Source organism: Cloeon dipterum, chromosome 2 (genome assembly GCF_949628265.1).
Source record: "Cloeon dipterum chromosome 2, ieCloDipt1.1, whole genome shotgun sequence".
Classification (NCBI taxonomy): domain Eukaryota; kingdom Metazoa; phylum Arthropoda; class Insecta; order Ephemeroptera; family Baetidae; genus Cloeon; species Cloeon dipterum.
In genome coordinates, this window is record NC_088787.1 from 21,674,581 (window position 1) to 21,697,800 (window position 23,220).

General features: G+C 39.2%; 1 protein-coding gene across 1 annotated transcript in view; it reads right to left on the reverse strand.

Moving 5' to 3' along the window:
• dally (division abnormally delayed protein) overlaps window positions 1–23,220 on the reverse strand; it is a 60,013-nt gene that overhangs the window by 4,718 nt on the left and 32,075 nt on the right. The window contains exons 5-7 of the mRNA XM_065477450.1: window positions 13,873–14,150; window positions 4,831–4,957; window positions 3,350–3,518 (exon numbers count right to left, since the gene is read on the reverse strand). Of these exons, the coding sequence (XP_065333522.1) occupies window positions 3,350–3,518; window positions 4,831–4,957; window positions 13,873–14,150 (574 nt within the window). The remainder of the gene's footprint in view (window positions 1–3,349; window positions 3,519–4,830; window positions 4,958–13,872; window positions 14,151–23,220) is intronic.

Consider the following 23,220-nt stretch of genomic DNA (forward strand, 5'->3'; position numbering starts at 1 on the left):
GGATGAGTCATCAGCATAACCAACCCTATATTTAAATTTTTACCACTTCAAACCAACCACCTCTATTATAGTTGTAACGTTTCTTGTTTTTGTAGCGTCAATCCTTTTTTTCATGAAGTTGATGTAAATCAATTGAACTCTTTGTTTCTTCGACTCTCTAAATCAATTCCAAAAAAGAATTTTTGGTTCTTTGGCTCTTATTTAGGGCTTCTCTTTCTAGTTATTTCTACCATAACATCCTCCAAATTTAATTTAAAATATAAAAATTGTTTAAATTTTTATCATTCAACCCATATTTATTCCCTTCAAACCTCCCATAGGACAGAATCTATTGTGTATTTTTTTGAAAACCTAATTTAAATGAATAGCAATAATTATTCTTAAAAAGGCTATCATTAATCTATTCAAAATGCTAGCTCACAATCTACACATTTTTCATGCAGTATGAGTGAACGTTTTGCAGTTTATTTCGCAATGATCAATACGAACAAAAAGTAAAAGTTTGTATGCAAATTTAAATAAAACACGAAACTTCATTTTTTGAGTCTTATTAGAGACAAATTGAATGAATGATCACGCAAAACACGACTTGAACTGCAATCGATTTGCATATTGTTGACTCTCACGCGCGGCGTGGAAAGCGAAATCAGCGTTGTTTGAACGGCGGGCGTTTGCTTGAGAGGAATATTACAGTTTTTACGACGACAACGCGCAGATAGGGTGGTGATTCACTCACGCATTCGCAACCGGGAGTCGCGCACCACCCCGTGGGGCAGCGTGGGCGCCGCGCCGCACAGACGACGAGCAGTGAGTGGGCTTTTGCGGGCGCGGGGTCGGCCGGGTCGGCGGCAATTCTTTTGTTGCCACTTCGCGCGCGATGCACGCCCTGCCCGGCCTTGCTCATCTCGCGCCAGCGGCAATTAACCAATTATCAAGCGCGAAAAACGAAATGAACGCTTGCTCGATAAAGAAGGGTTAACAATTTTAAACACGTGAACCAGGGTAGAAAATACCCTGCAAGTTTCTATTTAAAAATTTAAATTTTTAATTAAAATTTCAATTTTTAACAAAAATTTTACAGACAAGAATGTTTCTTGCGGAAGAAATTGGCAAACATCTACTAGGAAATAGGTAAGAGGATGCAGCTTTGAGTAAAAAAAACGGGATATCAAATAAATTTAAAATAAAATCAAATGTCCCATTTAACTACGAGCTATTTAAAGGAGATTTTTAACGCAGAATAGTACAAATTAATGTTTCTGGTATTCTGGCTCTCTGTAGATTGGTCCTAAAATTTTAATTCTTGGGATTCTGCGGTGTCACTCTACAAAAAGAAAAGGATGTGCTTCATTTTTTACATGAGTGCACCGCTTTGTCTTTGTGGCGTCTAAAATTCCCGACCCTTTCATACTCATTACGCATTCTGCACAAAAGAGCTCGACACGCACGTAACAGACGCGCCAGAGATGACAAGCGGAATAAGTAATTGGCGTAAATTATTAAAAATTTTCCGGCCTCTGGATGATTCGCTCTGGCTTTTTCAGTGTTCTAAATTTGCGATTTAATTAATTCTTATCAAATTTAAAAATTTACGAGGTTGAATCAACTCCGGTTACTGTTTGATTTATAATGTTAGCAAAGGAATGCGAAAGTGAGGCTATCCATTATGAATTTTAAACAGCAGAGCATATGGTTTTTTCTCGTTGGCCGGGTGATTATTTATGCACTGCAGAGGGATTCAAGTTTGACGTGCAATCCATCCATTAAGCGAATCAATAACGCCGCTGCAGGTGCCGATTGCGATAAAATCGGGGTCACATTCGCTCGACAGCAGCAGGTGTAATGAAACACGTACGTCCCCAGGAAACGCAACCATTTTTTGCAGTTCACCAGGCATTTTGTTTCAAATTTTCTACTCAACTTGTTAGATCAGTTCCTTTTTTATACTACTTTGTATGGTAAAATAAAATTGTAAAATTTTAACCAATAAACGGATGAGATTAATTTTATAATTATTTTATGTTTTATCCACTGGAGGGAATAAAAAAGAATGCACGCCATGAAGATATATGTATTTGGCAGAAATTTCTGACAAATTTATGTTTTCATTTTGAAGCTAATGAGATTTCTGTAACACCGATTTTACGCTTCAAACTCTGATGCACAATTTCTGGAAAAAATTCTACGTTTACTCTTGATAGTTTATACAGTGACGTTGGAATTAAAATTAGTTTAAGAACTCCTGATTTTTATAAATTCAAAGCGTCTTCTAAATTTCATTAAATAAATTTCTCTTCACAAGAAGCGAAAGGAAAAGTAAAAAAAAAAATCATTTTTTTATTCACGTTCACGGTAATAGTTACCAACTTTTTACTGACTACCTTTTCTAGCAATTATTGTAAGGACTTAAAATGACAAGATATTTTGAATATTTTTACTTTTGATTTAATTTTTAATCTAACAAAGATTTCTGTTGGAGAGGATTTCAGGCCAAATCCAAAGTGTTTTTGGATGCTTTTCTAATTTCAAAAGACGTTCAAGACAATTATTAAATTAATTTTATAGTTAAATCAACCTGTTTTTGTCAATCGTTATGGGGAAAATGGCCAAGAGTCAGTTGTATAGTACAATCTCAAAGTATCATATAGAAAGCACCGCGGCGCTCACTTATATTAAACGATTCTTTTTGCAACGGAAATCAACGGATTTATTTTTGCTGGAATCTTACCCTAAAGGAACTGTCTAAATAGGTATAAAATTAATAACAAAAACCAGAGCAGCTGTCTAAAAATATTATCAACAAAGCCTTTTTATACTTTAATAATATTTAAATTAATCCCCGATCAAAAGTAAGTTTTTGATCCACATAAAAATGAGACCGGGAAAATAATCCCCGGTCGCGAAGCACAAATGTGCACTTATCTGTGCATTTTTATAAAATTTAGACAAATTTGGTACATTTGAATGATTTGTGCTCTCGTCTCATCGTGCCGCAACGATTGGGAACTCGGAGGAAAAAATAATCGGTTCATTGCCTTGCTAATTTCTCGAATTAGAATAATAATAATATGAGAGAGATTTTAACTATTTCTAAATGAAGACCGCGATAAAAGAAGAAAGCAAATATTCAATTCCTAGAAGAAAAATTGTGCGTTTTCATACAACTGGCACATTTGGACAGGGTTGAAAAGAAAGCGCACAAATCTGTCCGTGCGCGGGGGAAAGGTTTGCAAACACTCTGATTTTTGCCAGAAGCGCTGGCGTTAACAAGAAAAAAACGTGTGTGTGCATAGCACGGAAGGAGAGCGCGCTCGATAAGCGGGGGCGGATGCGTGTGCGATATTCTTACCTTGGGCGTCTCTGTCGGTGCCTTCCCCAGATCCGGAGCCGCCGTTCCAGTTGTCCTCGTCGTCGGGGCCGCCGCCGCCTGGCCGCGGTTCGATGCCACCCGAGCCGGATCCGTCCTCCAGCATTTGATTGTCCGCTTCTGGCAGCGCGCTCATCTGTCCTAGCAGAGCCTGCGAGTTTTAAATATCGGTCAGAGGTAGATTGAGGCTTGACCTTAAGCGGACGCGCTCAATACCAAGGAGACGCTTCATTCTGCTCGGTTAGCTTTAATCAACGCCCAGCCTTGTCTCCTCAAGGAGGAAGAGTCGCGGTAATTTGGGTCAAGGGGCACGCTCTGCATTATATTTGGGTTTGCGTAGATACTTTCGATTAAAAAATTATTTATGAGCTTTAAATTAATTAAAGGAATAGCACTGCACGGATTAATTCAGCAAATAGTGAAAATTCAATGAGGAATAAACAATTAAATAACAGGTACTCGTACTGTACACCAGCTGTATCGACCCAGCAGCAGTACTTTACCTCCAAATCCAAATCCATAACCGTAGAGAATTCTAAATCAGCAAACGTCGAAACAGGATCGTTAGAAAAAAAATAATTTTTGAGGCATAACATTTCAATTTGAAGATCATTGATCGTTTTTTCTCAGACTGGCTGCTACCAAGCATTTCTGACAGCATTTGCAAATAGATTTGTGTCAATTATCCATACCGAGCGCTAGGTTTGAAACATTTTTAGTTGCAGCAGTTTTCCCAAAAATAGCATTCGATTTACCAGAAGATTACGGCAACTGTCACACCCCTTTATAAACTTTACTGGCGGGAACCAACCCCTTCCACGCCCCTTTTTCGTGATTCCCGCGAGTTACGCCGTCTTCCTGGTCACTGCGAAGAGCGAATCCAGTAGAAATAATGCACTTTGGCAGCTACTGAGAGAGAATGAAATATTATTCTGAACCGGATTTTGTGAAATTTTTCTGTTAGAAAAACGATGGAGGCTACAAAGACATTGGAAGATGCAAAAGATATATATCAACATTTTGAAATTTTAGGAAACCGGAGGTTTAACAAATACTCGAAAATATCTATTTTATCAACCAGGAAAAGTTTAGGTGACTTGGTCAGCCACCCTGAATTTGGCCAGCTGCTGGTCAAAATATCGGAAAATTGAAAAGTGCCGGGGGGGGGGGGGGTAATGGCATTTGGCTCTTCGGGCCGCCAAAAAAAATAAAACTTCATTGCCCTTCCAATTAAAACATTCTAAAAAATTACTTTTCTGCAAAAAATCGACTATCATAGCCCCGGCAAAATGAGCTGAAAATAATAAATATCTATTTTCCCAGCAAAAGAACTGCTTTATCGGCTTGATTCCGGTGGGAAAATTGCAGGGTCAGGAAAGAGCATTGGGCAACTGGCGGAGAATCACAAGTTGGGACGCAAGGGATGGCAGGAGGGAGGCAGAAGGTCAAATTTCATTCCTTACACGTCGCACTTGCCGCAGGCGGTCGCTCATCTGAATTATTCGCAAATCGGTCGGCTTGCCGTTCCACGGCAGCTCGGGGTTGTATTTCTGGGCGCCGAGGCCGACGCTCACCACCGTCTTCGTGTACCTGCGAACACACACAAGTCCTTCGATTGAATACCAAGAGGCAAACGCGGCCGCCGGGGCCAGGGAACGAAATTTTTGGGACGCCCGCACGGATAAATCAAGTTAGTCGAAATTGGCACCGCCAATTAGGACTGCTTGCGGTGCGTGCACGGACTGATTGGCCCAAATGGATCGGAAATTTTCCCCTCGATGCCAGTGCAGACGTCAATGGCGCCAAATTGATTTCCGCTCCCGACTTTAGACGTTTTTCACGCCCCGTCGAGCAGCAAAGTCGCTGAGCAGTAATTAAGTTGCGAGAAACGAGCACTTTTTTAACTTTCTTCCCCGAGAGTTTAGCACAAAAAGGTAAAGGTATTGCGCTTTTTTTCCCAAACGCAAAAGTAGCTCTTGCTCTAATAAGGCACATGAAATAACTTCATTTAAAATTTTCACTTCTTCTGAGGAAAGCGTTTTGAGTCTTACGCAGCGAGCCTGTTATCGAGTTTCTATTTCGATTCTATGATTAATTCCTAAAATTTATCATCCACCTTATCTGCTGGTCGTTTCAAGAATCTTAGGTTAGCGGTCAACAGTCAACACACCGGGACAAATTTAAAAATTGGAAAAAGAGAAATTGAAAAGATTAACTTTTATGCTGGAAATAAGAGGCCGAGTAAAGGTTTTCAATTTGAATGTGCAACAGATCTTTTTTATATTTTATTTAAATTGGAACTATACAATTTATTAATAGTTAATATTTTTCACCATATTGTATAATTAATACAAATTGTTATTGGGATAGATTGTTGAAAATAAACCACAAACTTCTAAGTGCTAAGAAAAGTTTACTTTTAGGGTGTCATTAAAGTCGCAATTGATTTTTTGTAATTATCCATCTGACCGGGGTGGAAGTTTGGGACCGTGTTTTTTATTCTAAATAATAATGACTGCCTTTTGTTTTGATTAGAACTATTTTTCTGAGCCATTTTCTTACCATTGAAAATCCAATCATAAAGATTAGTTTTTTTTTTAATTTTTTTGTGTCAAGAGTTAAAAAACAGCTTCAGTTTGAAAAAAGCATTGTCAAAACCCTGTTGGAGGACGAAATTTGTTGGAGGGGTTGTCCTGGTAGCGATATGTCTACTACAATTAAATTAAAAAATTGCCTAATTTTTAGGGGCTCAAAGATCGAAATTTTTCAGAAAGTTGTAGCTTTTGTTTTGATTGAGGAAGATCAATAAATTTAGTGACCAAATGAATGTTCTACTTTTTCCGCCAAACATCTTGCCCCTGACGACCAACTCTGTAGGTCAAGGCCACCATTATCAGGTCACATGGCATATCCTTGTACATAACAGCTCAAAAATCTGAAATACCCAAAATGTGGACTTTGTACGTGACAAGAGCATAATATAAAAAATGGTGGATTTTTTGAGGGGGGAAGAACCGTAGTCAGAGTTAAAAAACGGGATATTATTATGCTCTTGTCACGTGTAAGGGCCACATTTTGGGTATTTCATGATGATAATAGGCGTTGTTGGCGTCGTTTCATAAGCTTGTAAATTTGTTCAAAGTTTAGTATTTGAAATTTTTTAAAAAAAAAACTAGGACTGACTTAAGCAGATATGTGTATTCTCTTTTGGTTAAAAAGCAAGTTTCAAACCACTTTCTTGTGCCTCTCTAAAGTCTTTAAGTTTTCTAATATATAGGTTTCTTTTTTTGTACTTAAAAGCAAATCGAAAAAACATACAGAATATATGCAACCTTTACCATTTGCATCGCGACTTTTTCTTTTTTTCAAGGACAATCTAATATTTTCCTAGTGTAGTATATGCGGGAGTCATATCGCGAAAACAGGAAATTTTGACCCAATAACGAATAATATTTGGAGTTTTTAAAGCTATCCTGGGACGAAAAACTTTTCCCAACGCCGGAATAATGCGGAAGTTTTTTTATCTTATTCATACGGTTGCACGGTTTTGCGAGCGCCGGGGAATACGGAAAGCGGAAAAGATGAATCACTTGGAGCGCGGCGCAGGAGAAAAAAAATCCAATGCATACATGAATACATATTTCACGAGAGCAAACGGCGAGAATTGCACTGAAAAGCGATTTTTTGCGGTATTTGAGTAAACTTACTTCTAATCGATAAAAATGCCGAGTGAAATGGAAACCACGACGCACGACAAACAAATCAAGAGTAACCTCGATATTCTGCGTTTGTTGAAGCGTCGCCGAGCACGCGAAAGACGCAAAGGTGAATTTCAATAACAAAAATATATCATATCAAGTAAAACAAACTAGTTTATATGACGACGAGAGGGAGTTGGACGAATAAAAACGACACCGTGTGCGTATCATTTGTGCGACGCAGCGCGAATGACAAGCACACATTCAATCGGCCGCCGCACTGGGAAACCTACACTTTTTTCTCCTCTTCAGTGCTGGCCTGTTCAAATAATCAGCAGGCAAATAAAAAACTCCTTTTCTCAGGGTATCGCCGCGTTTGTTTGTTTCTCCAATGAAACTGTTGCGGATTCAAAAATAAATAAATAAAATGATACCAATTTCTTGGCATAAGCAAGAGGAAAAAGCGAAAAAATTCGAGGATTAAAAGTGAAGCTGCTGTTCATTTATTTATTTATTTATTTTCCTCATAGAAACAGGCGATTTTGCCAAACTATAAATTTTAATGTGTATGTTTTTACCTATATACCATAAAAAAGAGAGTTAGAGGCGAAATTTAATTTTGAGTCTGCTTTAACCGTGAAAGGTTCACTTTTTACGTGTCTTTATTAATTTTATTTCATTAATTAAAAATTTGCATGGTTTCCAAAACATTTTTTCAACATATTAGAAAATGTGATTTTAAAGACGAAATTTCAAGGGTAGAATGACAAAGTTAACATGAGCTCAAGAAAAATCAACGAAATTAACACCAGATATTAGTCTTTACTAATAGATTTGCATCTTAATATGTTTCGACAAAATATTTGTGTTTACGGATTTAAGGGTACAATTTTGGGGAACTTTGAGACCTCATTGTTAGTATCTTATCCCATGATGCAATTTTAAAAAAGAGGCGTGTGTTTTGGATTTGTCCTAGGTCGAGAGGTCAAGGTGAAATGTCACTAATGCTAATTTTAGATTAACTTTTAAAATTTGAAATGGAGCTCAGGATTTTGGAATTTGGAAAATATCTTCAAAGTTCTCCCATGACATGTGTGAGCATTTTTGAAAACCAGAGAGAAACCAAAGAAACTAGCTGCACTGCATAACTAATAAAAACACGATTTTGTCAACTTTTGTGTGAACTCAAAATTTCGGGTTCAAACCATGACAACTGCAAAAACTACACATCGTTAAACTCGCAATGGCATTGACCTTCCTTGGCCAGCTGAAAATTCTGGTAGAAAAATGAAACTACTCTAAAACAAATATTTTCCGCAAATTGACAATCTAAAAATGTTGTGTAAGAACTAGATTTCAATTTAAATTTTTACAATCTTTAAACATAAATGACACCATTTCCAGATTTTCCTACTATATACTCGCTTCACAAGCTTTATTCACGTCGAAACTTCCAGTTTGTTGTGTCTAAACTTCATTCCAGCGGACCAGAAAAGCCAAATAACAGGCTTTTAACTCTTTCAATGTTTGATGCGAGGGATGGAGAGAGAGAGAGAGAGAGAGAGAGAGAGAGAGAGAGAGAGAGAGAGAGAGAGAAGCTGGAAATCTCGCACCACAGCATGCATTTTTCATGCATGATTCAAGCAAAAAGGATTTTCGAGAGGCGATAAATTTTGGATAGACTAGGTGCGTTCGCTGGCTGGCAGGCAGGTTGCTTATTTTCCTCTCTTGCCCCGGAGTGGGAGTGGATTTCGGATTCCGAGCGCGCGGCACACCGCTTGCACTCAGCATTTTTACGGCTGCTCCGGCCCCTGAATGGGAATGAGGCACTTTTTGGCAGATGAAGAAACAATTTGGGACAATCGGCCGTGGAATGACACACTAAGAGGATTATTAAAGTGCACGTGTAACGACCAATTTTGTAAAACTGATTTTTATCTCATGTATAACATTAAACATGCTTTAAAAAGAGACAATTAGTTTATTTTATATAGCTAACAGAGCAATTAAAAATTTGCAAAACTAAATTTACTTTTAAATGTTTTCGTTTTATCCGTGTAAATTTCCCAAATTAAACGTTGTCAAATTCACGCTTTCTGCAAAAAAACTTGAATACCGAAAGTAAAACTTATTTTATGAAAACTGTCTTAGAAAGATCAAAACTCTGCTACAAGCCGTTAATTTTAGCACGCAATTTTCCCAGATAACTATTCTATAGGAAAATATTTGAAAATCACAAAATGTTGCAAAGTATAACAAATTAAGGTAGTTTGAAATTTGTTAAAAATATTTGGCTTTTAAAACATGGACGATTCGATCAAGTGAACCATTAATAACACCCCCACCCCTTGTAAAACGTAAAACCAAATTATTCAAACCCTTTTCCCCAGAAATAATATAAAAATCCTAGCAAATCATCAGTTCATCTCTTACATTTTGCACGAATTATTAAAAAAATAGGTTTATAAATAATTTCCCGCATAATTAGTCATTCAACGGTTTTTTCGTGCTTATCCGATTTTCTTGGAATAAAATAAATTGAAAATGTCGATGACCATGCTGCACACTCAGTGTCGTGCGGTCTGGTTAGTTTTTTATGCATCGCGTCGGTCAACCACAAATGGAAGTGCCGCGCGCTTTGGGAGCGAGAAGACAATAAATAAATAGAGATTTGAGCTCTGATTGAGAACGCGAGTCTCATTAAAGACATGACTCACTCTCGTCGCTCGCCTCTTGTTATGCGCGCATTCGCGTACTTTATCACATGATTCGGATCAAAAAGGAAGATTACATACGTTCCATACGCGCAATCGATCCTTTTTATGTGTTGCAAGCCATGACGTAAGTGGCGAGGAACAAGAGTTTTGCGTCCGAAGCAAAAAGTGTGTATAATGAGTCAAAACGAACAAACGCTTCTTGTTGCGTGGGACGGGTGCTAAAAGATCGGGTTTTATGCTCCGTCCTCCGGCTTTTTGTACGTTTATGCGAAATCTGATTAGATTTTTCGCTGTAAGTACACAAAATGACTCAGCGTATCTGTGTTATCTTTGAGAAAAACCAGTTTTTTCAACTTGATTGAAACTTCACTCGCGGATACCACTTTTCATTGATGATGAGATATTTACCAACAGTCATTCGCATTTAACACAGAATGAGCTTAACGGAAAATTTTTGAAACAGATATTTGTTTAACCTATTGAACAGTAAAGTCAGACCAAAATCCTAAATTTTCAATGAGATAGGACTGATATTTCAATTTTGATAGTGCCAAACAATTTCTGAGGGTCAAACTAGGAGAGCCAGCCGAATCGCTTGGTCAACAATTCGATGTCGTGCCGAAAATCACCGGAAACGTAAAAATTGTTATAATAGTGGTTTTATTGTTTGTACCTAGCTCAAAGAACCACAAGAGCCCAGGCGATCAATCAGAGCGTATCGATGGCAGCGCCTCAGTGAAAAGGCTTTACTAACCTTCCACAGGCTGTCACTGTGGCGTTGCTGTCTCGATCTTATTGTTAGACCAGCATTTTACGACACGCCCAATCAGAAAACCAAGTGAACCGCTATCTTCACTACTTATTGGCTGCCGGCTTTCTTTTGGAACTTTTTGCCAAGATCAGAGCAAAACCCTCTAAAGTAACGGTATTAATGTTCCCGCGCTAATTGAATGTTAAGAATTTTAATGCCCTGAAAATTTGATGTTAGCGTAGAATTGAAAATCCACGTCTAAAAGAGTCGTATTACGTTAGAAAACCCTACAGATATGCCAGACTTTATCTTAAAGTGACGAATAATATCGAATTGAGGCTTCTAGAAACAAGATTTTGCCGAATTTCTCTGAAAAATTTTAGTGCTAGCCAAACTCTTTAAGAAATATATTACACGGGGAAAAATTACTCCACCTCATAATATAAATTATGTTTTTGACGGCTATGATGTTTACTTAAAAGGGAGGGGCCCGAGTCAGTGCGGCATTTTGCATCTGGAGCAAAAATCAATAAGCAAAATTTACGAACCAAGGTAAATAATGCAATTCCGCCCAGCCAGCGCGTTTTACGACCTTTTTCCATTGCCATAAAATTAATCCGACGTTAAAACCTCCGCACGAATGATTTTTTACGGCCACGGACGTTTGTATTGTCATGATTCACCCACATAGTCGCCGGCAGCGGGTCTCAGCGAGAGTGAATCAGAAAAATGCAATCCGACGTTTTTATCGCATACCGGAAAGAAGCGAAAAAAACATTGCGACACGTCATTTTTTTAGAGCTTAATTACAACACGAAGGAATTCTTCCCAAGCGCAATTGCACAACTCGAGCGAATTTCGAGAGAAAGAGCAAATTAAATTTCGTGCAGGCTGCCGAGCAGGTGTAAAATGAGCCTGGCGTAATTTTTGCGACAAAGCTGGCGCTGTGTTGTACCTTTTGAAGAGATAAAAGGAACCTTTTCTCGGCAGCAAACACACACACACACACACACACATCCACACGCGGTCGGGGAGGCCGGGTTCACCCACCCATTGCCGCGCTGCGTGATTATTGCACTCTTTTGTGCGCTCGTCTGCCGCGAAAAGCTAGCTGCCTGCCGACGACGCGCTTGCATAATTAAGGAACTCTGCATGTCAGTGTGTAACTGTAGAATTTTTCGTGAAAACGGATACAATGGAAAACGACTCGGCAGTCTCAGTCTAGCTCCTGAGGCCGCCTGCGCGAGCACAGCAGCTTTGTTTGCCCTGACTAAATATTTATCATGCAGATGAGAAGGGCTAGTAATGAAAATGTTGCCGCTATTATTATGCGCAAAGTTGTAAAATGTCTTGCTCACAATTTGGCCTGGGCTCAAGTGAAGCTTAAATTTTATCACCTTCCGCAAAAACTAAAGACGTGTTTTGTTTTTCGCGTGTCTTACATGCTTCATGAAAAGGCAAGAATGTATTTTTTATTCAAGTATATACAAAGAATAATCTGGTTGGGATTTTAATCCCAGCTCAAAACGCATTATGAATAGACGGATGACGATTTTTAAACGGAATTCTATAATAACCCAATTATTATTTATAATGATATCATATTTTAAAGTGGTGTTGCAATAATTTTGGATTTTAAGAGCTTTAATTCCAACCCATACAAATTTGAATCATTTCCGATCAATATTTATAAACATTTTCTCATGCTCTAGTTATTTTTATTTGCCAGGCAAATATTAAAACTCGAAATCACTCTAAAATTTCTATAATCAACAATGGGGCAACTTTTTACCCTAATATGGTCGTTTTAATGACAGATTCCAAAGACTGCTTCAGATTATATTAATTATTATGGCTAAAAATGAAATGTTTATATGGTGTGTCTAAAATCAGACGGACAGAATAAAATGTTAAAATGTGGAACAACAAATTTTCATCTACAACTGGAAACATAAACATAAAAATGCCTGTGAGTACGATAAAAATCAATTTGGCGTGGAAAGAAAACAGAAAAATAGCATCCCAGCGGGACACCAAATTTATGCAACAAGTCACTTAGTGCAGCGAGAAGCACATCCTCCCCAAGGAAAAGAAACAATTGAAATTTACGAGTTAGCATCTCCGGACGTTTACTTCAAGAATTGGAGTAGCGGCTGGAAAATATCTTGGTGCACACATGTAATCTCGTTAGCATGCACTCATCACTAATTGCGTCTCCTTTCGGATAAAATTTATATTTTTCCTACGCGTCGTCTGGCAGAAAAGAGCCACGCGAGCTGCTTTTTGTCTCAGACTGCTCGGCAAAATTTTTACAGGCGCTTTGTTTCTGCAACTTCCTGCCCTTTTGAGCGCGCAGCGTGTTCAACAGGGATTTGCAATTAGTGCGAAACACAGCAGCCGAGTGAGTCTCTGTGCAAATTCTTGAGTGTGCATTAAAACGCTTTTCAAACAGCACTTTAGCGTCGATGTTGTATGAATTTTGCATCAAATTTTAATCTGTTCCGCAAACAGCAAGACGCAATGGGAATATTCCTCTCAGAAATGGTTCTCTCCAAGATTCATAAGGACTACAAAAATTGTATTTAAAATGGAAAAAATTTCGCAGCATTAGTTTTTTTTCATGTAATCTAAAAAAGACTTGGAGGATCGAATATTATATTTTTCTTTATATTGACTATATTGATGTAACGAGTATTTGGGTACTCGTTGAATATATGGATTGAAGATATTGTTTACAAATTTACTTTCCCATGCAAGCCAAGAAATTCTGTTAATTAAAATTTTGAAAGAATTCTGCGTTTTATAATTTTAAAAATGATTTGAAAATGAGCTTTAAACTTTCCCATGTCATGTATGTGTGAACTAATGTGATAATTTCAGAGTGGTGGTCTGTATTGCTTTCGAAATATTCCAATTTTTACATATTCCCCAATTTCACAAAAAAATCCAATTTTAATCTTGATTCTTACTTTACAGCAAGCTATGCAAGTCGGAAATTTTTTTAAATATCCAAAATAAAGCTTGATTTTATGAATATTGTCCTAGAGAATAAATTAAAACTATATTACAATAAGCTGTTAGATTTTACAAGCGATTTTCCCAGAACACTTTTGTTTAAAAAAGTGGAACTGTTACTAAAGTACGAACATCTAATATCGTGAATATTTTTTTTGTATCGCTGTGCAGTTCCCTTAAAACGCAGTTTTTTTAATCCAACCACTTCTACAAATTATGTCAGTTTGATATTCGTCAAAATTTTGACATTATTTTTGAAAAAAAAAAAAAAACTACCGAAAAATCACTTTAACTTTCCGATTAATAAAGAAAATAATTTCTCACGGTGCAATTTTGATTCCGTTCCAGCAGTCGGCTTCCGCCTCCGTCTCAGCAAAGTTATCCTGAGCGCAGATCGAGTCGGAGAGTGCGGAGAAGAAGCCCTTGGAGTGGATCAGGCTGCCCAGCACCTGTCTGGCCAGGTTGGACAGCTGTGTCTCCAGCTCGTACTTGGTGTCCTTCTTGGCAGACGCAATGGACGGGGCGGGCGAGTGCGGCGGTTTATGCTGGTGGTGCTTGCCGCCAGACTCCTGCAGCTGCACCGGGCCGCACGCCGATTTCACCTGGAACAAGGCCAAGAGTCACAATTAGAAATAATTAATGTTGTGCTGAGGGTTAAAAATAACTCATTTTTCCAGCTGTTTCAATTTCGCTTGCAAAGAAAGAGCAGAGATTTTTTATTTTTATCATTAACAAGCATTTTAAATTAAAATATAATACATAATACATATCAAACAATGCAAAATAATTACAAGACCTGCATAAGGGCGTATCATTTTTTGTTTTAATTAAGGTAAAACAAACTGTAATTTTCGTTGCAAAAATTAACATACATTAAAATACAAAACGTATTTAAATTTTACTAAAAAAACCTTTCTAATTGGTGAGTAACTATTTAAATTAAATTATTGCGAACTTTAATTAATTCTTAACACTTGCACCTCATTCTATAGCGTTTCCAATTTTAAAACTTTAATCTGTGATAATAGCTCATTGTCAAAGTTTCCGTTTTTGCATGGCAAAAAATACAATTTTTTTGAAAAGCGACTCGGTTGTTGATGTTTACAGTGGTTGGTAATTCTTGCGGTCCTCTGCATAGGGTGTTAATAAGCAAAACCACGTGAGCCGCCCGCTCTGAGCGGTACAATTTCGCAGCTAAATTAGTCGCAAAGTTCGCCGGGTGCAAATTGCCGCATAAGACGCCTCTGATCCTTTATTTTCGCGCGCCCGTGGGTCGGCAAAGTGCTGCTTCCGCTGTCATCTCGCTGTCCTTTGACCCTTTTCTCGACAAAGTGGCTCGAATTCCCTTTCCGCACGCGGCGGCCCGTCGAGCAACTCTATCTAAGGTGGTGTTACGAAATGAAAATCACATGTGAGCTACAGCATTAAAGTGGATTGGCGCTGGATATTTCACCAAAACTTTTTTATTTTATTTAAATATTTTCTAAAACCGCTCAACGCTAAATTTTAGCAAGGTAACCGTTTAAAGTGGATTGATATAGGGCAACAATTGATGTTAAGTTAAATCGTTTACTTCAAGTAGCAGTTGTTAATTTGAATCAAGTCCGGACCGAAGTTCTCTAAAAATTGAACGGTTATATAGTCAGAGAGACTTTTCGCTGATTTCGGTTCCTCTCGTCTCAATCATTCCAACGGTATGCGAATTATCAGCTACATTTCCCTAAGTTGTGAAATAAATGATGAGACAGTGTTTGCTGCTTGATTAGCATACATACACTTTAGATCCAATTATCTTAGATATTTAGAAAGCAGCTTGTAATCTGATTTTTTTGCCTTTTTTTATTGCTAAAGCAAACCATGCAGTTCAATACTGTGTCTTTGAAGTATCTTCTAACTAAGCTGAGGACTATGGTTTTTATATATAATTTCACCCTTTCCAAGTCCTTGGGACCACACAGGAGGGCCGGTAAGACAAACATCACGCGCAGGCTAGACAAAGCAACTGTCTGTACATGTCGAGACGACAAACATGCCCCTAGCCGCGTGACTTTTCGCACACAGGGCACGGCCGACAGCTTTTCCTCTCTCACTTTCCGAGGACAATTTTGCTGACGGCTCGGGTGCGCAGTGCCGCAAGCGAGGTGCAGGCAGGATTAAAGAGGATTAAACCGCCATCCGATGAGCTGCTGCTGCCGCCGCGTACAACTTAAATCCCCACGTTCCTGGAATATATTAACAATGACTTCCACTGTGATTTTTTCGCATTTTATTTTGGTTTAGAACTCTTGGGATGTTAAAATTTATGGTTTATTTATTGAATTTGAGCATTTATCGACGGTTTATATGAGATTACACTGCAGGGGAAAATTGATCATTCGATTGTGTATAATTGGTTGCTTTAAAGATGTTGTGTTCTGGATGTGGATGTATGAGGCATAGTTGCCCTGCTGATCTGCAATAAATAATTTCTGAATCTAAAATCGATGTTAGCAACCTGTTTCTATTTTATTCCATGATATTATTAAAAAGTAGACTCATATTTACAAGACGAATCGATCGAATTTTTTGTATATAGGTTTCACTTTCCGGAAAAGTCCCTAGGTTTTTCAAATTGACCGAAACATCCCGATTAATTTCGAATTTTTCAAGCTGATCAGCAGGTAAGGTCAACATTCTTATCGTTTGCATTTATTTGAAAATAACATATTTCATTTTTAAAATTGCACATTATTTTATTTTTGCGGAAAGATATCAAGAAAATTGTAATCAACATGTGTAAAAAGAAAGTTTTTTGCTATGCAGATAATTTTTGTAAAATTTTCATAGCCCAAAAACCTTTTACGGGAAAATTTGTATTCATATCAGAGTGTTAAAAGTTACCCATCAATAGGTTAGGATAGGATAGTTAAAAGCCAATAAATTAATGCAAGTTAGAAAAATAAATTTCTCAATCAATTTTGAAGTTTTTGATCATTATTTAAAGCCTCCCCGTAAATTAGTAAATATTTCCCAAATGCAATAATAAATTCACAATGAACTGAACTGTAAAATCCTTGAAATGTCCTTGTAAGTTTCATTCTTTCTTTCTCTCTAAAGGAAAAAAATTATCTCCAATGTTTAAATGCCGTTTTTGTCGCGAAGATTAAATATGGATTCGCGCATCTCTGGGGAAGGAGTGCATAAATAATAACCAATTATGCCCGGGCGGCGGGTAGAGTCCCCTGAGAAGTTTCTCTGGCAGCCAACACACGCAGATATCAATCCACTTCACACGGAAAAGCCAGGCTTTTTCCTCCGCGTCCCACGCACAATTCGCAAATTGTAAACAAGCCGAGTGCATACAGCTCTCGCGCAAATTCCCGCGAGAGAGAGTTAGGAACCGAGCCAGCCAGCGACAAAGCGTGACGTCAAGTGGTTTATTATTGAATGTAATTTTGTGTGTTTGCTCTAGCTGCTGCTGGGCTGTGTGTGTGTGTGTGTGTTTATTACGGCGAAAATTCTTTGGGCGAGCACATATTTCCAGGCGAGCTGCTGTATTTCTCTCATCGCGTTCGACGAAAGACACTCTCGTCGCACTTGGTTGCAATATGGAAATGATAAACACCCATAAATTATCCTGCATTAAATCAAAGTCGGCCTGGCTTTCAGCAGTCTGCCTCTCCTCCCGTGATAACGCGCAGGAAATTTATTGGAGCCGAGATTGTTCCGGCTCTGCGGAAAATTCGCTGGCCCTTGCCGTGCGCGCACGCTAAATAATAATAATAACGTGCAATTTCCAATTGTCGCATTGCCACAAACACAAATTGAACAAGTAATCAACAGTATTAAAGCTATCTTATATTTGAATCTTAAAAAATTGATGATTTTATTGCACATCAATGTTATTAAAAAATTGATGGTATTCTAGGGGTTCTGAGTTTTTTAGACGATTTTAATTGGTTTTACCCAACTTTTCAGATCGATTTTCGTTCAAATTGATTGCGTATTAATTAATCTTTTTATTTGGTCTAAAGAAAATTGACAGTTTTTGTATTGTTTTGTCATGTTTCAGGTGGTTTTCTTGTGCGCTCAGGAAACAGCCAGCCGTGTCTCACACCTCACACACCTGAGCACCCTAGCAGCTTAGCTTCCAAAGGGTCAAATTATATGTATGTCCTGAAAGCTCTCAACTTGACTGTTGCAACGGTGTGAAAATATTGCAGAACAAACTCATTTCAAAGCCGATATGACTCCAGGGTTCGATTTATTCGATAATCTCAATTTTTTAAGCTCAGAGAGTCTGATTTTCCTAGATTTCGCCGTGATATTCCAGGAAATCGGTCTATCATTTTCCCGTCAAACTAGTTTATTTCAAAAAAGAGTTGAAAAAATCGCAATCAATAATCTCTTCTCATTTTTTCCATTCAAAAAACGTTTTTGCAAAACTCAAGCAGCAAAATCCTTCTTTGTAACACAGTCCAAAATTTACCGTGGCATCTGGGGTACAAAATTGATCGTAATGGCAGGTATACGAGCGCATGAAAACGATAAAAACGCACCTCTCAACATGAAGTAAGGTAAGCAAAGCATCAAAAGTTCAACGAATTTTTTACTGGCTCTCGACGCCCGGTCGGTCGGGCGGCCGGCCACCGTCGGACGAATCGATCTCGCGGATATCTCACAAAACCTGATACAAAGGCGCTGTTGGCGTGAGAGATCTGCTTCAGCTGCATTCCGCAGTGTGCACGCTGAGCGGAGAAACCCAATCTTGCTCTCAGCAGCTCTGAAGATGAGCTAGGGTATCATCGGCGAGTTTTTCGAAACAACGAGCTGACTGAGAATCCGCAGAAAGCAACCAACCTTTCCGCGCGACTAGGAAACGCGCGCCGGCGCTGCTGATGTAAGCAGCCAACGTTCATTAAAAGTCATGCGGATACTTTTCAAGGCTGTCCGCCGGCCGGCCGGTCGGCCAGCGCGAGGGACGAACGTGTAAATTGCGAGACGGACCAAAAAGCTCTCGCGCTCGCTCGCTCGCTCGCTTCGTCATTGAATGCTTTTTATATGTATTTGTACACAGGCAGACAGACTGAGTACTTTACTGCCGCCGCGCGATTATGCGTTTCTCGCCGACGATTTTATTTCGGGCGATTAATGCTAATTTTGGGCGGCGCTCGTCTCCCTTCATTAGCAACTTTCATTTAAATTTCGAGACGACGGCTCGAATTAAATAATAACCACTGCGGGATTTTTAATTTTATTCAACGCAGGTAATAATATTTAATGAGAGATCGGGTAGCGACATAAAAATCGCTGGGAAATAAAAAAACGAATAATTGGATGCTCTGCTGGAATGAAGAAATAAAAAGAGGGCATGTAATAGGGCTGAAAGGCGAGGAGGAAAACGACAATATTGCGAGATTGTTTATCTCTACAACATGTATATATGCAGTCATGTGAGCCAAATGTAATCAGAATAGTGCTCCTTGTTCTCGGGGAGATGCATTTTGCACAGCTGGTCGATTTTTCACTCAACCAAGAATGAAATTTTAAAAGAACAAAATGAGATCAAAATCTTTTTATCCTTTAGTTCTTGCGTTTGAGAGCAAACTTATTACCGCATTTCACTGTAAATTTCAATTTTCTTAAGCCTGAGAGTTCCAAAAGTATTGTAATGTAAGTATTTTTGTTTCAGACAATTAATCAAAAGTTTGTATTTTTCTTTTAAATTTAATTTTTGAAATGGTCTTTTATTTATTTTTTATTTTGTTTGCACGATTTTGATAAGACTAATAATTATTGACTCAATAAATCTTATCTAATTGCAAAGCAAAAATGTTCCGCTTGAGCTAAGTGCATTAAATTTCAATAACATGTGGAATTGGTGTTTGACTTATTTTTAAGCTTTGCATAATATGTATCAATCATTTGGGTTCATTTTTTGGCAGTTTGGCCATTTGCAAGACTCTTAAACAAATTTATGACTGATGAAGCCATGTTAGACGGTCTCACGAAATTTATACGATTCTGTAAATGTGATTTGATAAGTTCCAGGACCCGTACTCATTCAATGTTCCCTCAACAATTGGAAGCTTAGAAAAATTCAAAGCCCCAAAATGATTAAGCTCTAATAACATTCATCCAACAAATTGATTGTTTATTTGGTTCAAAACTAGATCATTGTCAAAAGCATTAAATTGTTTGTGTCTGCGTGTTGGCATTAAGTGTAACGAGCGCGTAATAGACAGCCCTGACGGCATTCATATTTTTTGTTTCAAGCATCCAGCTCACAACAACAACTACGACTGATGCGAAAGAGCTTTCTCTGCTCAACGCCCTGTGTTTTAATCCGACGACTCGCTCACTTTGGCATTAAGCTTAAGCGCACCTCTTTACTTGATGAATTCACAAAGTGCACTAAATCACATCAAAGCTGCACAGCACAAATACGAAATAAGTAAACAAACACGCGGGTCGCGAGTTGGTTGTTCCCAAAACAAAGAGTCGCGCGCGACATCAATTAGCGGCTAATAAAAGAGACAAAATGCAAACACAAAGGAGGCTTTCTTTCAATCAGCGGCGGCCGGCTTTTTACGACCCGCCCGGCGCGATAAAGACTTCATTCTGCTCTCCTTTTAAAATCGCTTTGTGTCTGAAAACGCAAAAATGCGCGAGAGACAAAAACGGCCGACGTTTTTATTGCGGATCCGGTCGCGCAATTGAAAAAAGCTGCTCCGTCGGGGCGATTTATCACTTTTATTGGCTGGTGTCGCTGATGAAGGAAGGCCGAATGGCTGGCCAAATAAAAATTAGACGCTACACTGGTTTTTGACGCACGGCGCGCCGGCCCGAGGCGGGCACCACACTGGCCCGGGCGTTATTTATTGCCGCGTAAAGCAGCGTGACAATAAAATTGCAGAGAGCTGGACCAAGCACAAGCAACCCTTCTCTGCCGCAATTTGCGCCCCCCGAAAGTGCAATTCCCTCGAGCTGAGTGAAGTTAAACAAAGACCTCGAAAGAATGCAGACGCAACGGCGGAAATGAGCTAATTTGCTTTCGGTCTCAACTTTCGTCAAGTCACGTAACTGCAATGTAAGACAAGATACTTGAGACGGTGATCAAAAATGTAGACAAAACATGCTGAGAGGAAATGAGCTGAAGTGATTTGCTAAAACACTGTTCAAGTCTTGCACCGCCTCCCGCATTTTTACCCAGAACATGACTTAAAATTTATGTAGTTCGAATTTATGGAACCTTGGCTCGCATTCTGTTGATATTGAGCGGACGATGCTTTGCAATGTGATAATCCGAGCGATGTTTGGGGGTTGAGTGTGGGCTGGTATGCGCCCTCATTTGATTCTCTTGCAATGCAAGGAAGAGTTCGTTCGTATTTGGCCAGATTGCGAAAGCTTTCGGACTCGCTACTTGCTGCTTTGCACCTTCCCGGCATGCTTGAATGAATTCCACGGGAAGAATGTCCTTGCGTTTCAATAAAATACCTCAGTGCGGGAACAGTAACATGAACTGGTCTTTTTCTGGATTGGGCTTCATCCAACTAGGCTCGTGAGCCCATATTACTCATTATAGGGACGCGAGTTACTCTCTATCAGGAGGTCGCCTTTCTCGAAAGAGATCAATCGATCAAAAAACTTGCAGTCATGCTCCGTAGAAAGAAAACTTAACTTTTCATTTAACAAAAACCCCTAGAAAAGTTGATGAAGTGGAAGCTAAGCAACTGGAACTTGCTCTCTCTTCGAGATATTAAATTTGCGGTTCAACAAAAATGCTTCTATTCTAGCCTCTTTATCGTGTCTCGTTAGTGGCGCTTCTAGCGTCGGAAAATTTAGCTGCAATTGTTGCTACATATTTGCAACTCTTCTTTACTTACCGACAGAGGCGCCGCTGTCACGCTGCGTAAAAACCACAACAATTTTTAGACTCAGGAAGCTTATTTTAGCGTATTACAGGCTCAAAAAAGGGTGCAAAAGCGGAGGATTTGAGTACCAAAATTTAAATCCCTCAAAGCGCCACTGCCGCACTTTCTCTGCTCGGTTTTCTCAAGAAAAAGAGGCAGGCGTCCCCCGAGGTCTGGAATTGGGTCCAGCAGGCCCATTAAAAGCGCAAACGGAGCCAAATAACAAGTGCAGAAAGCGTCTTCCCCCTCTTTGTGTTGCAGCGAGGCGGAGATTCCCGCCCGGCCCCGTTTTTCAGCGTCAGCGTCGCCGTTGCGCTCGCTCGCGAGAGCAAGAGCAGCCCCGATTGAAGCGAGCAAGCGAGAAAAACGCTGGCTTTTCCCTCTGGTATCGACCGCGGCGCAGGGCTGCGAAGGGGCGAAACTAGACCACCAGCACTGCACACACACACCAACACACAAAGGGAGCAGCAACAACTCACTGATGGCTGCGACGTCGTCTCTTTTTGCACAGCCTCCGAGGAAATTGTGTATTAATTATCTTTGCGAAGACACATCTCCTTTGAGGCGCTTCCCGAGGCAATTTGTTATTAGAAGAGCGTGTCGCTGATGGAAAAATGAGAATGCATCCCACGAGATCGGCTTTATTAGCTCGATTTTTCCAGCAGACGCCAATGGAAAGTTAATCTGCCGCAGAGACAAAGCCAGAGAAGATATTGCGTTCTGAATCAGAGAGAGGAAAAGAGTTGAAATATTGGCTCTTTTCAGAGCGACTTGCGACGGCAAGGAGAAATTGGGAAACGGAAGAGGAGCAGATTTGTGCTCGTTGGAGATATTTTTAAAGACAAAGAGAGAAAAGGGTCGGTTTTGTCGAGAAAGATGGCGGCTTTTATTTTATTGGGACATGACACAAATTATTATTACCTTTGATAATTGCTTATAGGGTGGATTGATATAGGGCAACAATTCAAAAATCAAATTGTCAATTTGTTCTGCATGTTACAAAAATCAAAAGAAACCATACTACAATTTAAATTGAGAATTTTTTCCCATTTCCTCCAAAATTTTCAAAGCTCACACATTTTCTCGATAAATATCGATTTGTTTCGTCGAGATCAATCCAACAATGTATGACACTTTTCGAGGAAACTGTTGAGAAATAAAATAAGATAAAATAAGTCCTTGAAAAAAATCATGCTAACTTTGCATCCAATTTTCTCAAAGGTTACAGTGCTAGAGATAAATTTTGAATGAATCCTTTTCCGGGATTTTCAGTATCAATCCTGTCGAAAATTTATATTTTAAGAAAATACCCGTGACAATTAGAATTAAATTGGCAGCTAGAAATATCACAGTGATTAAACTTAACTTGTTGATGTGTGGCGTGAACTGGAGGCGTGAGTTTGAACAAGCAGAGCAGAGAAGACGCGGGAGTCCAAAAGTTTGCTCACGAGAGCGGCTAACAGGGAAATTGAAATCTAACCCTCTCGTCACAGCTCCAGCATAGCCTTTTTATTTTAATTTATTCTCTCAGTGAGGCTAATTACTCCGCATTTCTCTCGCGCCCAACTTTTCGCCGCCGGCGCCTCCGGGCTGTTTATTTATTATTCACCGCTCCACTTATCCTCGCAGCCGCAAATGGAATAAAAATGTCCACTTTTCCTGTTTTCTCCGCGTGTTTTACGAGACGAAAACCAACCGCTGTAAGAGGATCGAGGACAGCAAACAAAGGGATAAAGCACGTGCCGCCGACCGTAACTGTTGATCTCTCTCTCTCTCTCTC